Below are 24,840 nucleotides of genomic sequence, written 5' to 3'. Positions count from 1 at the left end.
TTCTGGGTACCAGATGTGAAATTGCTAATGCTGTCTTAAATATTCTTATGGCTAGTGTGTCAACATAGGGCCTGCTCCTGGTGCTGCTCCACAGCCCTCTATTGAAGTAATGCATTTGCCAGTCATGTGTCTTCGTACCCTCCTGCCACACTCACTTACTCAAGTCTCCCCTCTTCTCTTCCACCCCCAAAATCTTGTTACCAGACACAAGAAGTGGTGAGTAAGAGCAGAGGCATCCTGGTCTGGTGTAAAGGTGAAGGATAAGTAAAGTTCCAAGGTAGTTTACCTGTCCACAGCTGTGATCTGAAACAGAAAATAGTTAGGGGACAGCATTCACAAAATGTCAAAGAAGTCAATGAAGCAAAAAATTTCCCAGATAGGCTTTGAGCTTTTTGCCACAGGATTTCATTGTAAGGCAAAAATGATCTCAAATTAATCACAATAAATCACAATCTAGTGACTTCTGATTAGATAAGTTCTGCTCTTAAAGAGAGAGAAATAAAATGTAACAGAAATTTATGATTTTTAATTTGGAGATATTTTTTTATACATTTTATGACTTCATACCTCAAATATGGATAAGTAAAATGATGTCATGACTAGTCTGATAATGCATTAAACAAAGTTAAATAATTCTGTAAGAAGCATTTAGCATCCCAGAGGGCTTAGCTGTTTGCAAAAAAAAAAAACATCACAAGTGGTGACCCATACTGATGAAAGTATTCTCTGAAGTAATTAGTATTTTCTCTCTTTGTGAATGGCATGAGATGAATTCTGCAGAAAAAGCTTTGAAGAAGTAATGATTTGAGCTCCAGTTACTTAATGAACCAGGGACTTCCAACAGTGCCTCAGAAATGCTTAAAAGGAGAAAACAACAAAATTTCATCATTCTCTCTTTGCTTTTGCCAGCAGTGGATCCTACCAGCCAAATAGTAGAAGCAAATGAGTACATTTAAATAACTGCCTTGCAGCTGTTCCAAAGAGAAATCCAGAGCAGTTTCCATTAGAATGGCCCTTCATGGCCAGAGCCAAAACCCACTTCTCCCACTCTGTGCCATTGAATACATCTCTATTTTCTCCTCATTTTGTTTGAATTGGGGTGGAGGAGATTTAAGCTATCACTGCCACAGAATGGTTATGCTTCTCATAATATGCTTGAGAACAGTCTGCAGTGAGCTGGCACAGCTGTTGTCACCCCTTTCCCCAACGAAGCACAACAAAATTTGCCCTTTAGATTTGGTGCCCAAGTTTCTGCAGTCAACAAGTGTGTGGATTTTTTTGTCCCCCTTGAGCTGAATAAACAAATTAGCCTTGTTACCAAAACAGACCTCTTGTGGTGGTTAATACAGCAAGCAGGAGAACAAAAGGAAGTGGTGAGGCTGGAAAAAACAATTTGTGATTAAAAGTACATCCTGTTACAGACATCATAGGGAAAACTAAAATACCAGTACATCTTTCTTAAAAATTATTTTACTAGGTGAGATTACTGGAGGTTCAAAATGCCTCTCCATTTTGTTTAAAGTAGACCAATACTGCCTTAAAGGCAATTGCTCAGTAAAGTGTGAACAAGGTAGTTATAGAGACCCCATTTTTTCTAAAGCTCTGAGACAAAGATTTTTCTATATTCTGTTTCTATATTTCACACATATCTCAATATATCAAAGCAAAAGAAACCCAAATTGTCTAATGGACAATTTAATGGAATAAATGTACTTGTTGTACTTTACTGTATTGTAAAAACAGAACAGTCTTTTTATTTCAGTCTGTAAATCTCTATTTCCAGTCCCAAAATGAAATCTGCTATGCATTTTGCTTGTAGGCTAAACTGTCTCAAGTGCTCACTTTGCTGGTTTGCTTGGTGAGGAGTGATGGGAGGTGTGCCCTGGAGGTGGAAGCAGCCCCAGTGTAGCCCACAGCATTTTTTCGGCATAAAATTGCTATCTTTGAGCCGCTGTAGCCAATAATTATCTCCCACCTTGGTTTACTAACTGGATTTAAAGGATGCATGTTGTAAATAATGAAATGATTTATGCATGAAAACTCATTTGGGATGTTACAGGTACAGATTTTTTTTCCCCTCCAACTGCTTCCAACTCTGGCTTTCGCAGAGCACAGATGGTTTTCAATCAAGGTCTGTCCTGCACTGCACTCATCCTCACAGCAGCATTCAGGGACACACAGCTGTTTGCAGCTGGGGGTGAACTGGGCAAGAAAGTGCAGCAGCCCAATCAGCATCATGGCAAAGACATTTTCTGAAGGCATAAGAGGTGGAATATTTCAGTCACTAAATGAGATGATGGAATAAAATTGTCTTCCTGTGTCTCCCACAAAGCCATGAAGTGTTGAGCCTGTGCCCATGTTTGGCTAGTTTTTGTGAAGCTCAGCTTGTCATGAAAGCTACTCCAAAGGAAAAGAAATTTTAAGAGCTTTGCAGAAGTTCTTTCTGTACTTTGGAACGCTTGAGCATAAGTACCCAATTTGGGCTCAATATGCTCTACCTGCACCACAGCCAATTTTTTTTTTTTTTTTTTTTTTTGCAAATATCTCCACATTACAGTGGGGATCTCCCTTTGAGCTGGGAAGGCAGATAAAGGGTGGCAGAGAAAAAATAAATCCTTAGTATATAAGCTGTTCTAGGAATGTAAATGAGGGTGTGATGATGTAGAGCTATGCCCTGATTCAAACAGTCTTCCTTTCCCCCTCTACTGGAAAACTTTTCTATGAACATTTATGTAGTACTTTTGAGGGACACAGCTCATCTGAAAATGTTGGATCTGTGGAAAAGGAGCAGCAATACAACAGTGTGTGAATTGCTGGCTAAGTTGTGGATGGATGAGGTCACTCTGTCTTTTCAATTCTTTTAATTAATTCTAGCTTTTCATTTCTTAAATCTCCCTTTACCTGAAGAATTTTGTAAGGTCAGCAACCTCGCTGTTTTTTTAGCCAATCTGTGGAGGTCATAATCATAGTTAATCAATGGGATCTATGACACTTGTGAATTACACCTTCCAAGAGTAAAACTGCCTGTTTTCTCACTGTTGCTGGGGTCTGGGTCTCTTTAATACACTGAGTGCCTAGAATGTTGAGCTGCATTTTCAGATATAAACTGTAGGATACAGAGAAACTCTCAGTTCAATTTCTAGTAGTTGGGACATTTGTCAGCTCTGAGACTCTGTAGTAATACAGTCTGCTACAAAAGCATCCTAAAAATTAACTGGATGTACTAGCTGTTGCCACATGATCCTTAAGTAACTTTATGCTTTAGGATGTTTTAATAGCATTAAAGGGATCCTCTTTAGAGATTAAGAGATTAATTTCCTCCTGTCCTGTCACCTTTGTGAAAACCAAAATGAATATAGTGAAATGAAGTACCCTGCTGTGACAGAGCCACCCCATCTTATTATACAGATTTACCTTTAAGTCTGTTGAATGGTTACTTTGGGAGATGCAGTTCTGAAGAGGAGGAGCCGTTCTGTGTTGGGTTTCCTACTTCCATTGTGCAGATGAAAAATGTGTCTGTACAAAAGGCTAAAATGAATGTCTTGTGACTTCATGATTTTTTTTTTTTTTACTTTTATCTTTGAAGGAAACACATCTTTTCTGCTTTATTTTAAAGCTTTTCTTTCATGTTCTGCAGTTTGAAAAGTAGTCAGTGTTTTTCATTAGGTAATGGACAACTGTTATTGCAAATTGGATTTTTTCTTTCCTCATCTGTTACAATTTTACTTTCGAAAACCCCCTGTTTAGCAGTTGTGGGTTGACAAAGTATTTACATATTGATTCGATTATGCCTATACTTACTTGCTTATCTTTATTTTAAAGATATTCTTAATTTATACCCTTCTTTGGCGATTTTGAAATTGGTAGTTCCCTGAAGTTTTTCAGCTTGACCCCTTCTAGTATATTGGTAAACTTCAGTTATTTACATAAGCTGAAAGTGGTGGTACTGATTTCCATTCCCTGCTGCTCTAAAAGTAAAGATATAAGAGAGTTGTTTTGGTTTTGTAGTCTTAGTTTATCACAACAATATTAGAAAAATTAATTGCTTTTCATCTTCTCTGTGTTCTGGGTAAGAAAACAGCGGCATGTGGAGGTTAATTCAGCAAAAGACAAAAAAGAGAGGAGCAGAGTGTGTTTGGAGAGTCTAGGGTTAAGACATTTTTAAGAAATTTCCTGGATATGGATTCTTTTTTTGTGGCTTACAAGTTTGAAAGTGGTGTAAAAGTCAGACCTTAGTATTCAAAGAATGTTCCACTCTGCTTCTCTTGACAAGAAATAGGTGCACCCATGGGTGCTGGGGGTGGGGAGACAGCAACCTGCCTTCTTTTGTTTCGTGAATCAAGGAACTCTCCAAACTCTGAGATTGCAGAGGGGTTTGTAAACTGATCATCTTCCCCTCAGGCACCTCGTGCTCATTAATGCTTTGTTTAGGCAGGATCAGTCAGTGGTATTTGAAAACTTCTTGATGTTTGTTTTCCACCCCAAGCATCTCTCCAAACACAGTCCTTACCTGGTGAGCAGCCCTCTCCAGGTGAGCTGTGGCTCACCACGGAGCTGGCAGGATGCAAAGATCTCCTCTCACCTTCTGCTCCAGGCAGACTGTGTGCTCTCCACCGCTGTCTCTGCCCCAGGAGGGGCAGGTAGTAATGAGCTGCTCTCCCAAGGACATCCAGTGGTCAGGCTATTGTGGATCCAAATCCTCATCCTGTTCTTCAGGGTGGGATGCAGGGGTGGCACAGAAGCAAGATGAATCAGGCACAAAACATGGGAAAGCTTGCATGGGCTCTTCTTCTCCAGTATTCCCACTGGCACCCCTGTGGTATGATCCCATATAAAAAGGGGAGAGGAGGCAACCAGGCAAATAATGCCTGAAAAGGCCAGTGCCACGGTGAATTGAATGACTAATTGAAGAAGAGTGACTTTTATTTATAAAGTCGTGGTGCCAAATTTCCTGGTTTGTGTGCTGTAATTATAACTATGTCTCATGATATTAAGAGATTGAATTCCATGTACTTGTGATTTTCTTCTTCTTTGATTTGGGACAAATGTGTCTTGGGTCATCTTCATATAGGAAGAGGAGACTTTGCTTTTAGCCTGCTTTTACTCTATTTTTCTTTATCTGTCTTGTTGGTTTATAACTCAATGTTTATTTCTTCCACACAGATTCCTCCTAGAGGTTTAGTTAACATGGGCAATTTGCAGCTCAGTTTGTTTTAAACTCCTGTTGAGATATACTGAATGGATGAGGTAAATCTCCGGGCACCGCACATCTGGCTTACACAGGCAGTGAAACACACTGAGTGAAACTTCAGGAAATTAAAATATAAACTTCCCTGCCCCTTTTCCTGCAGGGGCAGGAGAGGGGATGGGGTCTGCCTGCTTGCATATGCCTTTGTGTGGTATGTTAACACTTTGAGTACTGAGAGATACCGTGCATTTCTCTCCTGCTTGAGCCTTTTCAGTCAGTATCACAGCTAAATGCGATGCCTTGGGATTTTTAGGTTTGTGACCTGGGAGGTCAGAACCTTCCTTTAAGATATACAGTGGCATCTAAGAAAGCTGAAAGTCCCCTGCTGGAATTTTTGCCAGCAAACTGTCTCATCTTCTTCTCTTCTTTCCCTTGCAGGGGGAGAAGGAGGGGGGGAAGGGTGCAGGGCATGAAAAGATTGCTTTTACAGGAGATCCCAGGTTTCAGATTAGAATGCCTTAAAAAAAAGCTTCTCCAAAATCCCTTACATGAACACAGTATTTTGTTTTTCTGTCTTCAAAATGAGAGAAGCAGCAAGCAAGCCTCATGCTAACTTCTCTGAGATTGCTCAAGTGCTGTCACAGTTTTAAATTGAACAAGTCTGGCTCTGTAGCATTTTACATACCCTTATGTGTGTATGAACATTCCACTTTGGCTTGGCATTTTGTGATTAAGTCATATTTTTTGTCATACTTTGTTTCAGATTTCAAACTAAAAGGTAGGGGAGAACATTGCACAATCAGGGAATATTTCACATTTTAAGCCCATGTGCAAAACAAAACTACAAAGAAAAAAAGAAGGAAAAAGAAAGTAAAAGCATAACACCGGCCACATTTTAAATTTCTGAATTAAAAATACGTTTTTCCAGGTGTAGCAGGCCTCTTTCCATAGGAGCAACAGTGGAGCAGGAATCATTACATGTGAGCAACAGACACCTGAAAGAAAAAACCAGAGTGACAAATACACAGGCAAAGAGAATTTATTCAAGATCACAAGTGTCCACTAGATCCTGCATCCAGATATTGCTACAGAGACTAAAAATCCTGTGCATTACATAATTAATGCAGATGTTGGCAAGCTTTTATAAGGGCCACTAATTCATTCATATGACTTCCTCTCTCCCTCAAGGGTTCTCATACTTGACCTGTTATTACTACAAGGTCTTTAACCAAAGAATTAAAGCCAGATGTCTTGTAGCTTTTGTTAAACGTTCCTTATAATAATTTTTTTTTATATGCAACAGAATCTACATGAGAACTTTCAAAATTTCTTAAATAATTAAGGCTAAAAGGCTTCAAACCCAAGGGTTGATGTATCCTAGAGGAGCAATAAAAGTATTATACTCACTGTGCTGAGAAATACTATTTACTCTAACTTTTTATTATCCTGGGACTGCAAACATTTCTGCTCAATGTTTAGGCTGGAGGTAAAATCTTTCTTAAAAAGACCTTTTTCTTTAACATAAATTTAAACATCATGTAGTCCATTTGGGATATAGGTGCTTTATTGGAATTGGCTTAATTGCATCGACAAATGTAGAAATTAAAAGAAACAGAGCAGTTTTGGGTAATTCTAAGGAGATCTTTATCAGATACTGTTTTCACTTGAGTCAAGTTACAAGTTCTGTTTCCCAATTCTGTATGTTTTTGTTTTCAACAAGAAAGTTAGGTTAGCTGTAGCACTTCCTGCAGAGTAACTGGAGCTGTCCAAAACCTATGGTTAACTTTGTATGTTTTAGTGGGAAGAAATTATCTCTTTTAGTGTTGTTGATCTGTTCCTTGACTGGGCTTCTTACCTGCATTGCTAAAACTGGTCCTGCTTTTGTAAAATATCAAGTTTAGTCAATAGAGTTCCAGAGCAATAAAAACAGAGAGGCAAAGGCAGATCTTATGTAGAAAAAGACTTTTTTGACATGTGTTTCCTGGTTTGATTTTTTTTTAATTATTTTTTTTACATCTTTGTTGTTTACCCATGCTAAACAAGAAATCAGGATGTCATTCAGAGGGGTTTCTTTTCTTAAGGTTTGCCTTTTGGGAATTGCACCTTGGGTAATTGAATGGAACTGAAAAAGGAAACTGATTAATAATTTTCTTATAAGCCAACAATTTTTTCCAAAACTTCCACATTCTAGTGGAATATGGGCTGGTTTGTTGCCCCCCTTCTGTGTTCTCAGCAGAGTACTCTGCAAAAAAAAGTTAATCATGTGTTCTGTGACGTAGCCACGACAATAGTTAATGCAGGAAATAAGAGTGGATGCTTTTAGCACTAGCTAAGCCAAATATTACTTTTCCAATTTCTTGGCTCACTCCTATTTCAAATTGGAGTAAGTCAGTTCTGGTGAGTTATATTTAAAAGCATTGTGTATTTCAAACCATTTCTAGAAACATGGCTGGTGCTCATAGAAATGCTATGTCATGCTTCCTTTATTGTTCATAAAAGCACTCTTTATGGACATATGTTATCTCTTGTAATTCACCGTCTCAGAACATACTGACAATCTTTATTTAGGGTGCACTTCCCACATTTTAAGACAGGACAAGAAGGAATACCCGTGATGGAAAATGGAATGAGTTAAAACCTGCTTGGAAATGTAATGCACATTTCCTCCTCTTTGAAGAACTATTCTCCTGCTACAGTCAAGCAACAGTTCTGTGCGCTGATAACATAAATAAGGTGTCTAGCAGAGTTAATTTTTCTTAATTATTAATTGCATGCCATTAACTGAATCTCTCAGCAGAACTGCTTGGCCAGAAGTTCTTTTTCTATGCAATTTACAACTACATCAGAAATCATGCTGGCTCCCAGAGCAGATGGAACCATTTCTGGTTGTTTCTAATCTGGTTGCTGTTACTAGATTCCTCAGAGCAATTGTTTGTGAGTTGTGGAATGCCATTTGGTCTGAAACAATTAATTTGTTCTGAAGTGTGTTCCTTTCCTGTCCCCCTCCCCGCTCTTTGTGTGTGTCTTAGCCATGAAGGCAATCATATGTTTTCAGTTCTGATGTCATTCTGGGGTTTTTTTCTCTCTCTTTTTTTTTCTGTCTTCTTTCAGTCTACAGCCATGAGTGAACCACAGTGCTACTACAATGAAACCATTGCCTTCTTTTATAACCGAAGTGGAAAATATCTAGCCACTGAATGGAACACTGTCAGCAAGCTTGTAATGGGACTGGGGATTACCGTCTGCATCTTCATAATGCTGGCCAACCTCTTGGTTATGGTGGCTATTTATGTCAATCGCCGATTCCACTTCCCTATTTATTACCTAATGGCCAACTTAGCTGCTGCGGACTTTTTTGCAGGGCTGGCCTACTTTTACTTAATGTTCAACACAGGACCCAACACTAGAAGACTGACTGTAAGCACCTGGCTTCTCCGTCAGGGTCTCATTGATACCAGTCTGACAGCCTCTGTAGCCAATTTGTTGGCCATCGCTATTGAGCGGCACATTACGGTTTTCCGCATGCAGCTGCACACTCGGATGAGCAACCGCCGAGTGGTCGTTGTCATCGTTGTTATCTGGACTATGGCCATCGTCATGGGCGCCATTCCGAGCGTCGGATGGAACTGTATTTGTGATATCACCCACTGCTCCAACATGGCACCGCTCTATAGTGACTCCTACCTGGTCTTCTGGGCTATTTTCAACCTGGTCACTTTCGTGGTCATGGTGGTCCTATATGCGCACATCTTTGGGTACGTTCGCCAAAGGACTATGAGAATGTCCAGACACAGTTCTGGGCCCCGCAGGAATCGGGACACCATGATGAGCCTCCTGAAGACTGTGGTCATCGTGCTTGGTAAGTGCTTACTTTGCCCACCCTGTTCTCCCTGCTCTGTTTCTTATCAGGTGATTTCAGTAATGCGTGCTCAGCTCCTGGGGCTCAGCAGAATTTGGAAGACATTTGAAGAGGTGCAGACATTAAGAAGGCCCAGAGTTCACTGCTGTGGCTACTGGGACTATCAAGCTTATTTATGGAAGTTGATGTGACCTGGTCAGTCAGCCCTGTAACATGAAACCAGTGAAAATCCAGATGTAATGTGGTGGTTTTTTGCAGCAATGCATGTTTAAAATCTTTTGTACCAACCTATTATAAAATGTTTGTCCTTTTGCCTTTTGGTGAAGATACCAAACGGCTTCAAACTTAAAATAGTACTGAGAAGGCTCAGTATTCCACTGAAGTATCTGTTGTCTCCTTTTTGCCACCCAAAAGGTGTTGTGTGTTTTCATGTGAAATTCCAGTATATGGAGAAGAGTCAGGAGCTACAGGCTATTCACAAAAAAATTGTGTGTTAAGCAGGACTGCATGTACCCAGTCCTATAGTGTTTGGTGCATTTGCTAATACAGGAAAATAGCATGTGAGATACTGGTGTGCTCCAGCACACTGCTCAGGAGGTGCACAGGCTTCAGTGTTTGGCATGAGGAAAATACCATAACACGTTTTGGATTCAGGAGGTTATTGTAATTTTGTGAATAGTTTTACTTGGGTTTTGTCTGGGGCTCCCAGTTTCCTTATGCAGAACCACACCCTGAAGGCTGAGTACTGCTCCCTGTTGATCTTCTTTGCTTTTTGTTCTGTACTTTGTTCCTGCAGATGATAGTGAGCTGAAGGCAGCAAGGATGGTGCAGGTTGTCTCCTTGTCCCAATATGTATTCTCACCTATTAGGTCTCCCAGTACAGTACATGGGTCTCCAGGTATCCCAGTACCCTGTTGCATCAGATGGTTGCCTTGACAGTTGATAAATGCAATTGTTTTGCAGTCCACAAAGCCCAAAACTTAGCCCCATTTCTCTCCTTGCCATTATGGTTCCCACAGGCTTATGCTGTGAGCTTTCTATCACAAGCGTGGCAGAACGGTGGCAGAGATTTGGTGTGAGTCACTGTGTCAACTCACTTTTTAGTTTAAGAATTTACTTGTTGTTGTACTCTGACCTAGTGATTTGCTTTCTAACCAGAATATGAATTGTGCAGTTAACTAACCTGTTAAACCTCCATGTCCCACTCTTCTCTTCAGGGAAGGAACTTATATGAGTTTTCCAAGGGAGACTGTAGTGGTTGGTGAAACCTCTCCTGACCTCCTGGTGGTTCAAAAGTCTGTCCCATCTTTCCCATCTCCATGAATCTCGTGGCAGAAGGCAAGATGAGGTTAAGAATACCAAGAGGTTAAGAATACCAAGAAAATTTGTGTTTTGCAGTCTTCTATTAGGAAACAGTTCTCTGTTTTCCTTCCTGAAGACATTATTGTTCATACAGTATTTCCTATGAGGTGAAAGACTGGCTCAGACTTTATTTAAAAAAAAAAAAAAAGGCAAAAGATATCAAAAACAGCTACTAAAAAAAGTGGATGGAAAATAGTAGGTGCTTCTACCAATGCAATGTGGAGTTGTAGCAATAAGCAGTCACTGAATAAATAGCAAATGTCAGCTAATCCCAAGCATGTATGATACTAGAGGTATGTGTATGCAGCAGGAAGGATCCTTCTCCTGTGAGAAGAGGTCAGAGGGAAGATGTACAGCGCACTCACTGTGGCCATAACAGTAGTGGTGTACAAAGAATGTAAAGTGACCCCTTTTTTTCCCTAATAAGTGTGTTTTTTTTAAGGTATTGTTCTAGAAAGAGTGAAACAACTCCAGGGGTTAAGGGGCATTAGCTAAACTGAATGTGAATTCAGTTTAGCTGCAGATGTAGTTCAGTAATACCTCTGATTCCTCATAAAGGTGAGATTTTTCAGGACTGGAGGTGGCACATGTTGAAGCTTTCTTCAAAATTCAATCAGAATCTTATTTCTTGTTACTGTCGCCCTTCATTCAGTCTTTTGCACACACTGTACTTAAGTATCTCTTCTAATCTGCATAAAATACTATTTACAGAAAAAAATAAGTTATTATTTTATTAAATTGGTTCAAAGGAAACAGAAGTGCTCGTAGGTTGTGATACTCTTTATCATTTTTGCAGCTCCCACCTTGGTATTATTTTGCAAAAGTTTTGGGTTTTGGTTCAGTTTGGTTTTTTTTCCCTAAGCAATGTGATTCCTAGAGGAAAGCTGGAGGAGGTGAGTCATAGGCCTGTAGTGTAAAGAGGCAGCAGAGCTTTCACCTCCTTACCACCTGGGAGGCACAGTTGCAAGATGAAGACGGTTGGGAAACAGCTGTGGGTTTGCTGTGTAGATTCTTTTAATTTAAGAAACAAATAAAGAAAAGACAAGACTGAAGTCAAGAATTAGGCTTTGGGGTAACCGCAGAGGCTTTGGGGGAGTTAAATATTTGTGCATCAGTTACCAGACTGCTATGTACGCCGTGAGAAATTTTCATTAGTTGCCATCAGCTGAGGAGTATCATCCCATATTGCTGAATTTGCACTTCAGGGGAGGATTGTTTTGTGGTTCTAAAGAAGAAAAGCTAAGCATCACTTCAAAGGGCTTCTGGGCAACAGATATCTCAAATATCAGCAGGTATCTCTCAAGCAAACAGTGTGGTCAGCATGTTGATCAGGCAGGTGTGGTGGTGCTCTATCACTGTTTGCAGTCTTACTTGTAAGTCTGGCTTAAAGTTTTCTTAAGCAGAAGATTTCATTTCAAGGGTCATACTTCCTGAGTGCCTTCTAGAAAAGGCAGTGTTTCAAGTTTATCTACTGGAGCTTTGGGAAGGGCAGAAAAGGTGAGTGTGTTAGTCTGCATGGAGCAATTTGCTGAACATTTATCTCATGTTATCTGGTTTTTCTACATCACTGAGCCTCAAAAACACGGAGGAAAAGAACCCCTGCCTTTCTTAATGGAGCAGATTAGGGTAATAATACGTTGCTCAACATATTGAGCAATGAGGTTTGAGGCAGAAACCAACTTTTTGCAGGAAGTGAAGCTGGGAAGGAGAGTAGTTTATTCCGAAGATGCCTCTCCCTCCTCTCCTTCTCCACAGCTGAGTGGGGAAGGAAGCTGGTTTGTATCAGCCTGCTTTACGCAGGAGAAGACAATTCATTTTGGAGGAGAGGGAGGGTGCCCTGGGATTGAAAGGAAAACAGAACTGGGGCTCTGGGTAAACCTGTGAGCATTGGCAGAGGGAGGCAAACCATTCCTCATTTTAGAATCTTTGTTAAAATGCTGCTCAGCCGTGAGTAACCCCATTGTGAATCGGGCAGCAGTGAACTGTTCATTTGACTTTTAAACTTCCATAAACGGGTGTCCTGGAGTTGTCCTGCTGGCTGTACTCCCAGGCAAAGCCACGCTGCTGCTGCTGCAAGCAGAAGAGCATCTTTTTCCCTGTCTGCATTCTCACTGTGTTTGGGAGGCAGGAGGGGGAGGGAATAACACAAGAGCGTCTTGTTTGTTAGCTGCCTAACACGACCTGCCCTCCTCATGCCTTGCTGCCTTGCTCCAAGAGGAGAAGAGCTGCCCCAAAGGGGTGCAGTCCTCCAGGCAGTGATGCTGTCAGCATGTGCAGGGAGGGTGCCAGCTGCCTCTGACAAGAGGGTGATTGTGTGGGGAGGGCTATGGCTGCTTGACGCACCGACTGGAGCGGTCGGGATCTGGCACACTGCGTCATCCCACAGAGCGGGTGGGATGCTGAGTCCTAGGAACAAGTCAAAAGCAGAGAACAGATTTTATTTTTTTTTCATGCCCTCTTGTTTTTTTCCTTGAGTAAAATAGTTTAAACAGAAGGAAGTGATTTCATAGTTGAGCCCTTTTTTCTTTTAACAAGGCTGCTTTTGAAATCTTTCAAAAGTAACAAGGAACATAAAGCTCTTCCTCTAAACCATGCCTTTCCTTTGCATTGGAACTAAGGAAGAACTGATCTGTGTACTGCACATAGCCATAAAATCATGTCTGGTTTGGCTTGCAGCTCAGTGACACTTTGCCTTTCACCACCACCATGTGTTCCCTTTAAATGAGCAATCAGGGAACAGGCAGAAACTGAGCAGATACATCAGCTGAAACTTGGCACCCTCTCTTCTGTTCTCCACTTTTTCTCATGTTACATTTAAAGACAAAGCTAAACTGTTTTTCTGCTCAGCATCATAGTTAGACTCTGAAAGCATTTGTCTGGGCCAGTTGTAGGTTTGGCCCAAAAATGGATGACAATATCTAACTACTATTTTAAGAAGTAGTGAAAACACCAAATTAAGGATTTCAGGCCCCAGGTATGGATAAACTAGCTCTGGTCTGGATTTCCTTGGCCTAGGATCAGCCATGAAAGGCTAGCATCTTTCAGGTATTTTCAGGTGCATACCTGCATTTCTAGAAAAGTACTGGCTTAGCATGTTGCTGTTGAAAAGTTAGCCTTTATTTCTCTCTTTATATACCCATCCTAATTTGTCACCTCTCATTTTTACAGTGTGGATAACTCTGCCATATACCTCCATATGCATCTTTGGGCATTCTTCTGTATTTAGAAATTAGACTGTGAGATTGTGATACTGAGGGATTATAACTGAATTTCAAATAAGCGTGATACCAACAATCCTTATTTGTATTTTACTAATCTTGATGATTAGCCTTCAATGTTGGGTGAGTTCTCAATGTTGTTTGGCCAAAATTAGGCATGCCTGTTGAGCCAAGAACCACAGCTAGCCCCGAGGATGTAGGGAGACCAAACAATGAATTCAGAATTGTTTACCCTTTATGTTCCTGGGAAATGAAAAGACACTTAGGACTTTCCTGCCTGTAGAATCATCCACTTTGTTTGCAGGAATGTGGTTTAATATTGGTACACTAATGTGGGCACAGATAAAAGAGGTGAAGGTTCTTTTTGTATAAACTCTGAGTTTGTATAAATTTTGATTTAAAGGAGTCTCACAGTGTTTGAAGACGGTCCTTTGCTTGTTATAATGAAGAAATAAATGTCAGAAAAACATCTGGAAATTCAGTATAAACATCTGGAAGGGTAGAACTGCTCAGCAACAGCTTTTTTTCTGCCCTCTCTGCAGCAGTTATGAATTGCATGAGACTTATTTTTGAACTTTTGTAGATTTTCTTTCACATCTAGGTACCAAATGGGATTGGAAAACAGCAAAAAACTGTTCATGCACATGAGTGTTCACATATGCTGTAGCTACACCATTGAAGCAAATAAAGTACATTAGTGATAACTTTAACTTTTCTGAATGTCGTTTTGACATGCAGTCTGCACTCCCTTTTTCTTCTCATGCAGTACTTGATTATCAGTAGAATGTAAAAAGACTATGAAATAATGCCACATCCTGACAGCACATGGTGTCTCGACAGAGGCATGTCTTTATTTCCATATTCCTCATGCAGTGTCAGGTAATTAACTGGAATGGTTTGTCTTTGTTGGCCTTTAGGCTTGAACAATAAATACATTTTATCAGTTACCAGGGCTGTGGTCCTGAACTGAGGTGAAGATGATCGTGTCTAGACAGAGCTTGGTTATGGGATCCCTCAGACTTTGACAGACCTTCCCTGCCCATGGAACATTATTCCTCTGGGCCAAAGGAAGCTCCAGCCCTCTTAGCACAGTGCAGGTTATGTGATCTTTTGGGGAGCCGTGGTTTAACTCAGAGCCCAGTGACTGTAAGAAGACAACTTCACCTATTTACCTCCTCCTTGAGGAGCCCTGCTGCTGTTGGGAGAGATGAGCTTTGCAGCAGCATTTTCCTGAGATAAATGAGATTGAGGATGTTGTCTTAGCTTGGAGATGTCCTTCCACCAGGTAGCAGTGGCCTCATGGGGAGAAGAGCAGCATCCAGTCAGGTGTTTTTCCTTGGAATTATTACATTTTCCATAGACAGCTGGGCTGGGCAGTGACATCATGCTGGAGTTCAGATGAGAGCAGCGTTTTTCTCAGCTTCTTGTCTGGAAGTGGTGCAATGTGAAGCCATAAATACTGTGTTATCCTGTGGTCTGCACAGGGGGCCAGTTCAGAGTCACCAACCCTGCCTGACCCCTGCGCCACAGAAATGTCACTTGTGTATTGATTTAATCCTGACAGAAAAACAGGGCAATAAACTCTGTAGTTGGTGCAGGCAATACAAGCCTGAGCATCAATGACTTTCTGTTCTAGCACACAGGTTGCAGTTATGTGCAGTCCCAGGGGTTTTAGATCGGCATATTTTAAATGTGCATAAACTGTGAATTTAACCCCACAGTCAAGTAAACTGGGGAATTGTTGCCGATGACTGTAGCCTAAATGGAAAGCTCACAAGTTCAAAGGATAAAATCTTGTTTCATAGTATGAGGAGCAAAGGTTTGTAATAAATGCTTTCAGAAATGCAGTGTGACACCAGTACTTTCAAGCTGTATCATCAAATATTTGCGTGAAAAAGTGAAATCTTGATTAAAATTATTATTTACAGCACACCTTATCTATCCTACTGGATTTTGGATTGCTTGGATTTCTCCCTCTTTCTCCCTCTTTCTCCCTCTTTCTCCCTCTTTCTCCCTCTTTCTCCCTCTTTCTCCCTCTTTCTCCCTCTTTCTCCCTCTTTCTCCCTCTTTCTCCCTCTTTCTCCCTCTTTCTCCCTCTTTCTCCCTCTTTCTCCCTCTTTCTCCCTCTTTCTCCCTCTTTCTCCCTCTTTCTCCCTCTTCTTTCTCCCTCAGCCATAGGAGTAGTTCTGAGTGCTGCTCAAAAGCCTCCTTGAGGGAAAAAACATGCAGTTTAGGGAGTCGGTGGTTTCCAGGCCTTGCCATTTCCACTTATTGTGAATTATGTATTATCTTTTTGATTTTGCTGTTGTATTTTTCATTTCCCCTGTGCTTCTTAATGACATTTTAGTATTGTCTTAAGTAACAGTGTACTTACAGCTTGCCAGTAGATGCAGGGGAATAAAAGTCGTTGTGTAATTGCGTATATTTGTTAGAAGGTTTAATTGTGAAATCATTCTGATTTAATAACAAGAACTTTAATTTTCAGTCAGTGATTTGTAACCAGTGTACTAATATTTTTATGTGTGTAAATGTAAATATCTGTTTTCTATTTTCTTGATAAATACAGCTTGATCACTCTATTAGACAGGTCTAGCAGGAAGACAAATTTTCACAAAGAACTGTTGAAAAATCAGTTAGGTTTTCTTTTTCCGTAGTGGAGGCATGCCAAGGATCAATGTACAATATGCATGTAATTATGCAGTGATTGTAGTGTGTTTTAAATTTAACACCCTTTGTAGAATTTTTCTTAATTGCTTGATATATTTCATGCTGCTGGTAGAACCAGTACTATGTGTGCTCCGTCTCAAAATCTCAGTCACTGATCATTTTTATTGTCATTTATAGTCCAGCAAATTAATTCTGGTGGATCTTCTTGAATTTTTTCTAGTAGTCCCAAACCAAATCTCTTCCTGTTAGTGGTTGCCAGTGAGAATGCTGAAAGGAAAAATATTAAGGAAACTCAGGATCTGGAAATTAGAATGCGGTCAGTTTGTTTGTGTGATAAACTTCCTAAGTAGCTTTCTTTTCCAAAACAAGGCCATGCAAGGTCCACTTGATGAAGCAGAAGGTTCTGATGCCTTGTATCCAGGCAACTCTCTCTGAACCCAGAGTATGGCTGGATGTGTAGAAAGTCTCATTGTAAATATTTTGCTTAATTTCCTCACTGACTCTCTCAGTTAATGTTATTGCATGCACAGTTAAAGCTGATACGTCCCTGGTAACTGTCTTTGCTCTAAAGTATTCCAGGTATCCCTACAGCATTCAATGCTTCACCCTGGGGAATCCATTTAGAAGTTTTCTCCTTCTTTCCCCCTTCAGTTAAGAATCAGAATTATTTATTTTCATTCAGAATCCTTTGGAAATGCACTTTGAGGGCCTTCCATCATTTCCCAAGTCAGGAATGTGGTTTTATTTTATTTTATTCTTGAGAGGGAAAAATGTCTCTAGTAAATACATTCCTTTAAGTATGATGAAAACGAGGCCTTGTTTAATAAAAGTCTTTCCCTTGACTTCAGTATAATTTATTACCTTTTCAGGGAAAAAATAAATTTAAAGGGCAGATGAAAGATATCTTCATTTTTCCAGGAATGGCCAGAAAGAGGTAAACCTTAAGTAGTTCTTACATTTCACATTTTGATTTTAAAAAATTCTAAACAAAAAACTAATTCTTCTTGCTTGCATAGGTTTTGCCCTTTTCCAAGAAGCTTCTAAAAATTAATTGCAATGGCAAAAGTAAGTATATTTCTTGACAGGCCCTGAGAATTGATTTTTATTTTCCTTTAATTTAATAATAGGATTTGGAAATCACACCTTGACCTTGATAAGTAGCATCCAAGATTTTCACTTGGATCCAGGTAAAATAACAAAATGCTGACTAAAGAGTGATATTCACTTACTGAAAATGTACACCAAATCAAAATTCATTGGTAACCTACCTTGCTCTGAGATCAGACTCCACTTAGCAGTGCTACATCCATAAGTAAGTAATCATCAACCTGGGCTTCTCCAAAACAATGCAGATGGGCAGGTTTTGTGGGACATTTGCTCTAAAACAGAGGCCTTGGTGAACTTTGCTGACTACCCAGGGCAGAAATTGCTACCAAGAAGAAATTTTGAAAATCAGCATGAAGGCTTGCACAAGAAGGCCACAAGAAGGCTTACAGTGAAATGCCAGCACCATGACCAAGTCTGCTGATCTCTCAAAATTTCAAAATTTTTTGGAAGAGAAGATAGGAACCCGTCCTTTCTTTCGAAGAGACAACAATGCTGCTTTTAAAAACTGGCTGCTCACAATTTAACAATTTTGTCCTCTAGAAAACTCATGATTGCATGGAGAATTTGCTTCTAAATGTTTTCCTTATTTTGTTCATGGACCTTCCAGATTACATTTCTTGCCCCCTCAGCTAAAACTGATACATCTTTGGCAACTCCTAAAGGAAAGCATTTGCAGTCTGAAGGTGTGGGGTAAGGTCCATGTCCACCCACTGGCTTCTGTTTTCACCTTTGTGATGCCATTTGTCTTTCCTGTGTTTGAGCAGACACCACCCAAGTGCTAAGCCAAATTTACAGCTAGACCTCAGCTTCAGAAACTGTGTGAACAAAAATGCCAGCTGTTAACTAGTCTCATTGTAAAACTGCATTCAATGAGGCACTGAACTCTTGTTTGTTTCCACCAGTGGAAAGAAAGCCCTGACAACAACAGACTTTTGTGCAAGAGAAGCAATGGTCCTCCTTCTGCATTGCTTCATTGCACATGAGCAGCATGATTAAGTGTTCTGGGCTTGTTTTTTCTGGGATAATCCATGAAAACAGAAGAAAAGCAATTTTCAATATCAAATTATTTTTTGCCTTTAGAGTTTCAATTAAACTATGGCTCTTAACACAAATCACAGAGTTACTGTTGAGACATTTGAGGTACAGCAGCCAGTCAGGGCAGTGGGAAATGGTCAGCAGTGATTGATAACTTTCAGACAGCAGCCATCCTTCTAGCCTCAGCATAAGAAGAATGTTTATCAAAAAGGCTTAGTTTCTGCATTTTTTTTTCATAAAGGTATGTAGAATCTGAATGTGGAAGGAAGATATGATTCTGAGTTCTTCTGGTTGCAGCAGAACAGCTTCTTATTTTCATGTTTCACACTCATGGGGATACTGTGCCTGAGCTCATTGATGGACTACTTTTACTTTCTCTTTTTTCTTTCAAAGATATTTTTAGGGGTTTTTTCTTCCTTTTTTCCTTTTTTTTTTTTTTTTTTTACCCCCAGCTGGTTCACCGTAAATTTCTCTCACACACTTACATTTTATACCCTTCTTTAAAGCTGGAAGCAGCAATTGCAGCAGAAGATCCCCATCCTTTCTGGACTTCTTGTTTGGGAAAACTTTGTGCCACATTTCTACTTTCCTCAGCATCAGATAATGTTTCTGCAGTTCATTTTCCTGTATCCATGTGGAGAAATGCTGATATTACATCCACGTGTGCTGCTTGGTCACTGCTGGACACAAATCCTCTCCTGTCAATGCCTAGAGAGCAGCAAGGGCTTAGAGCTTGTATGGAAGGTCATGAGACTTTGGAAGCTGTGACATAATTTGTAAATCTGAGGTGCTTCATTTGCATGCTCTGGTGTTGTCCATCAGTCTGCACTCCTTAGTGACACACAGGAGCAAAGGGAATTGCTCTAAGTGAAAATCCTTGATTTCAAAACCCACTAGCAAACAGGAGGAATTTGAACAGGGATGAGTGCTTTGAAGCTTGTGGATAGGGTGATGTAAAGTTTTGCAACTGTGGAAGTGAGAACTTGGTGTGTAAAAGTGCCCCAGACGTGTCTGCCATGGGGGTGGCCATCTGCTGCTGTTGGGAGAGTAGCCTCTTGTGTGTTGCTGAGCTTGAAGTAATTAATTCCTTGATGTTGGCATTAAAAGCCTGTGAGATTACTATACAGAAAAAAGGTTGAGACACGTTTGAGACGAGTGAGACTGTAATTCTGTTGCATTTTTTTGTGTTTGAGTAAGAGCTATCTGCCTGGGTCTTTCTGTTTTAATAAAGTACTTGGTATCTGATTACAAGTTTGTTAATATAACCATAGATATGCGAGAACAGTTAAGATTTTTGAAATATCTTCCTTCATTAAAGTTAAGATTTTTGAAATATCTTCCTTCATCTTCCCTGAAGAAAAGGGAGAGGATTTAGCTGTTAAAAGGAGGAAAGGCTGCCAAGCTCTCCTGGATTCGGTACCTTTCTTGTTCTAAAAGCAGTTTTAAGGGAACTGTTTCACATCTTCTGGTATTGATATAACCTTAGAAAGAACTTGTTCTGACATATGGCATTGATAATTCTCATCTTCCCTTCTTTTAAGTTGCTTTAAGGTGCACATTTTTTACTTTTCTAGAAAAGTACAAGCAGTAATTTATAGTTGAATTTTCTAAGCAAAAGCTCAGTATATAGAGAGTAAAAAAATATTGTGTAAAACTATTGCTGTTTTGTAGAATGGTCGCTACTTTTTCCATAGACTAAAATTGAAAATGGATAGGTGCCACGTTGGGGGACATAGCTCTAAGGGTGCTGGGTGCCCAGGGATCATTGCTGGCAGCCTGCTTGCTGTCTGACACTCACCTTGTGGTGAGCAGGAAGGCCTTGTGAACACACCTGGCCTTCCAGTTGCATTTTGTATTTACCCTCCTTCAGCAAGGAGGGTGTAGTATCAGAGTATGTTGTAACTTCTTTTCTGTTGTCACACACGCACAGAGACACAGAAAGAAAAGCTGAAGTGAATATTGGTTAATAGACTGTAGTGCCCCTATAAACCATGGGGGCTGAAAATGGTCCTTCATTGAGGGTGATCTGTGTCTGATCCTTGCCTATTTAGCCATCTGATCCTTGCCTATTCAGCCATAGTTCTGCACAAAATGAGTTGTGTGGGTTTCTGTCTTTCCAACAAAAAAGCTTGGCTTGGTTCACTCTATAGGGAGGAGGGATCAATTTGAGTAAGAAAACAAAGTACTTAGCTTGAACTAAGTAATGTAGCTTTCTTCAGAAGAACTTTCAGCCAATTCACCCATCAAATACCTGAGTGCTGCACTCACCATGTGTAGTCCTGTCAGAAAGCAGAAGGTGTTCAGGTACACTGGCCTGGCCCCAGCAAGGAGAGCGAGAGCTGTGGGTAAAGCCATATGCACTCCAGAAATACTAGCTTTTAAACACATTCCAGAGAACACAGTACTGATTGATGCTGTTTCCCATGAGATTTTCCTTTTATTTAATTTTTTTTTATTATTCTTCACCCTCCTGCCTCTCCTTTCCCTCTGTTGCCATCTGTCCACTCTCTTTATTTCTCAGTGCTGCCTTGCCCCTGTTTGGCTGGCAGGCAGGAGCAGCACCTCTGACAGCCAGCTTAGCTGCCAGGGTAGCTGATGGGAGCCTGAGCTGTCAATGGATGTTCTGGGGCCTTCACAGTAGAGACCACCCTGTCCTGGAGCACTGGTGCCCCATCTCACATGCCTCTGAGCTGGACTGGGCTTTGGCATAGAAAAGCAATTCCAGGCCTATTTCCAGAAAACAAATTGTAGCCACCTTCCTGCAAACTACTATCATAGGCATAAATATCACATATATAGAGATTTACTCTCAGAAGGAAGAACAAACATTTTTTTCCTGAATTATTTGAACCAGGTTGTGAAATGGCAGGCCCATCTGTTTCATTTTTACCCTGCCAGTTCACCATTTAGGCCTCTGATTGATTTATCTCTCTGATTGATTGTAAGAGAGAAGTACCTCAGCAGGAGGAGTATTGAGTGCTTTGCCTGCTGGGTAGGCAGCCATTTGCTTCCCAGCTTCCCTGACTATCCTGATCCAAGAAAGGGGGGCATCAGGATGCAAAAGAGCCTGCTGTCTTTGGCCACTGGCCAGGCACAGTGTCAACTTACTATTGCTGCTGAGATTTTGGGGGTTTAGGGGTTGGATTTTTTCCTTGGCTGTCTCCTTCTGCATCCACTGCAGCTCAGAGAAACCAACCAGGGTTGAGACACATCCTCTCATTAAAGGTGCAGAGGATACATGACTTTCCAGGGCTATAACCTCTCCTCAGTGCGCTGGGAAACTCAACATCAAAAAGATACTTTTTTTTTTTAATTATTTTATTTCATTTTTGTAGTTGCACTTCCAGTTTCTAAGTCCAGGACTTCATTATCATCAGTAATTCAAAAGTAGATTGCCCAGAAATAATGGCCGGTTAAGGTTTGATTGATAAGGAAATTGCATCTGTTTGCGTATTTACCATTGGGAGGGATGTACACCCAGAGATGCAGCAATTTTCTAGGATGCAGTGCCTACAACAGTGCCTCAAATTCCAAAATCTCCTGCATTTAAAGTGAGCTGAGAGAGCTGGCTGAAGCACAAGTTCTGCATTTGTCTGTATAAACTCACGGATTTCTCCACATGTACTGCTGAAATCTTAGCAGGGACACAAACCAGATTTCAAACCTGGCCTTGGTCTTGAAAGCAGTGATGAAACACATTCAAACCTTGACCACAAAGCGTTCAAAAGCTTTGTACTTTATGCACTTCACTTTAAAACAATTCACCTTTCTCCCCAAAGCTTGCAGAGTGGTCTCTTGCACCCAGAGGCTACCAAGAATGGCCCTTCACTCCTGCAGTAGAGGGAATCCTGCAAAGCATCTCTTATCAGATGGCTTCATGGCATATCCCATGCTGAGCGCAGATTTCCCAAAAATAACAAAGAAAATTTTACACTTGCCTTTATTAGAGAAGCTTGACATCCTTTTCATTTGAAATTTAAGTTCACTGCCTCCTTTGCTGTAGTTTCTTTCAAACAGAAGAGATAAATGTCTAACAGATGCAGCAGTTTCACTGAGTGTTTCCTCAGAAGTAAGAAAGCAGAAAGCCCAACAAGTAAAAATGCCATCCCAAGCAGAAAGCTTCTGTTGTAAAGAGTTAAGTTGGATTTTTTTAAATAGGAAGTACTCTTGGTACAGTGCACAGGCTCTAGTACCCTGATTGAATTGCCTAAATATCTGCATGTATGCAATTTTAAAGGCAGCATTTTGCAGCAACAGTGTGTTGTGGTAGGGCTTCTGTGTGTGCTGACGTCTGTGATAGTAAGAGATGTTAGTTGCCACATCTTGAAACAATATCCTCCACTTCTGTGACACAGACTGGCTGCTTTCAAAGAAACGAGGGAAGTCCACATACTTGGAAGATGGGTAGTGTATTTTTTTTGTTGTTTAAGCACCTCTATTTCTCACGCCTCAGAAAAATTAAACACAAAGTTATTGGAAACACCAGACACATTGCCAGCTTTTTAAAGACCTGTGAAAACAGTTATTAGGCTACAAGTAGGTTTAGAAACTTGATGAACCAGCAGGAGAGGTATCAGTAAGAGAAATATCTGAAAATATATAATGATTCAGTAGCTCCGTTCATGTATGAATTGTTCTTTATTTAGATGCAGGACTTGTATTTGAGTATTTTCACCCTTTGTGATTAACAGGTGTGTAGGCATATTGCAGTTTGTGCCCTTGGAATGAGGGTTTTCCAGGAGACCCCTTACTGCTGTGACCACAGCTGCCCTCTTCATGGCAGTGTCTTCTGGCTCCAGGACTTGCTTAGAGTTCAGAGCACTCAGGAGCTGATAAAGACACCTCTGTGGTGCTGTCACATTAAGAGTAAGGCAGACCTTTCTGACACATGAAGAGTGAAGAAATTTCACAGGGAAATAAAAGCCCTTGTGTTCCAGCTGGTCCTCAGATGTCCAAGGGGCTGGTGGCAGCTGGGCTTAAATTCTGGGTCATAGACAATTCCACACTGAGTAACAGAAATACAGAGGCAAGGCAGCACTCCAAATCCAGCAATGCACTCCTATTGCAGACTCACAGGTAGAGCAATACCATGCAATACACTAGTCAAAGCCTAGTCATGCCCAGAGCAAAAAGTCTGATGGCATTCAATAGCACTCACCGCCAGGTACAAAACAGTGTCATTTCATGAGCAACAGAGATCTGGGTTCTTGGATTGCTCATAATCAGTGCACTCTCTGTGAAAGCATGCTTGGATACTTAAAATACAAATAATACAGGTGGCATTTTTTGTCACCTGTATTATTTGTATTTTGTATGCATTTATATGCATTTTATATGCATTTTATATGCATTTTTTTGCATTAAGTTGTGAGATGAGTATATGTGCTAAAAGTGTGATGACAACATAAGCTGGCTTTCTGAATTTCCCTTTAGTATAACTCAGTATAGCTGGGTCTGACCCAACAGGTGTTCCTGTGGGTGAGTAGGTGTGTACAGCCCATAGACCATGCCTGGATACATTGAGATAGAACATCTAGGGATAAAGATGGAGCGGTGGCAAATGGCTCTCTTCTGCCATAAAATAACTCTTGGGTTTGTCTCTTTCCACCTGGCTGACACATCTCAACACATTTCTCTGGAAAAGACTGAGTTTTTGTTGTGTCCATAAACTTTTACATGTGTCCCTTGCAGTGATATGCAATGCTCTTGCTGGCATTGCTGCCTCTGCCTCTCCCTTTCCCTGTGCTGTTGGACAGTGCTCATAAGATGACCCCTGTATATGGTCATCTCACTGCTTACCTCAAAGCCTCCTGACAATGTCTACTGCAATCAGCAAACTAACTCATTTCTTTACTTGTTGATGAATTTGCTCTTGTCTGTGCTCTGCACCATCTACTGTGGACATGCAAATTTTCCACTGAAAAAAGCTTGCGTTGCAGCAACATTCAAGCTCAGACTTCACAGCTAGCAGCAGTGTTTTACAGCCACAGCTGAACCTTGGGAGATCTCTGCATTCAGCCCTCTCATCGACCCTGAACTCTTGCCCAAACTAACCCTAATGGATATGGAAATTAGTCTGTCATGCAGACATAAGGAAGAGATGAAGAACATCCAGGCTGTGGATCAGTTACCGGTGCCTTTTTTGTTGGTTTTTGGTTTGTTTCTTTTATGAATGAAACATACAGCCATATTTGCAGTAATATGCTGCCATAATTGCACCACCAGCCCAAGAGACTCCTGTGGCATCCCAACACTGCAGGCATTGCAGAGTGCTCAGCCTGCTTCACTCATGAGCTCCACAAAAAGTGGATTAAAGTAGCAGGGATGAAAACTGTCCTGCACAGACCATGTTACTTGCCCTGCACTTGTAGCTTAGCCACTGATGCTGCATTCTTAAAGGAATT

At 40.7% G+C, this 24,840-nt stretch overlaps 1 protein-coding gene across 2 annotated transcripts in view; it reads left to right on the top strand.

Moving 5' to 3' along the window:
• Positions 1-24,840, top strand: part of LPAR1 (lysophosphatidic acid receptor 1) — a 72,560-nt gene that overhangs the window by 27,926 nt on the left and 19,794 nt on the right. For both annotated transcript variants that reach the window (XM_084224551.1, XM_084224550.1), the window contains exon 3: positions 8,300-9,047. In XM_084224551.1, coding sequence (XP_084080677.1) covers positions 8,300-9,047 — 748 coding nt within the window. The remainder of the gene's footprint in view (positions 1-8,299; positions 9,048-24,840) is intronic.

The sequence above is a fragment of the Fringilla coelebs genome, assembly GCF_963513975.1.
Source record: "Fringilla coelebs genome assembly, chromosome: Z".
NCBI classification, from domain to species: Eukaryota; Metazoa; Chordata; class Aves; order Passeriformes; family Fringillidae; genus Fringilla; species Fringilla coelebs.
The sequence above is the reverse complement of the archived record's forward strand: the minus strand, read 5'-3'. Positions and strand labels throughout refer to the sequence as shown.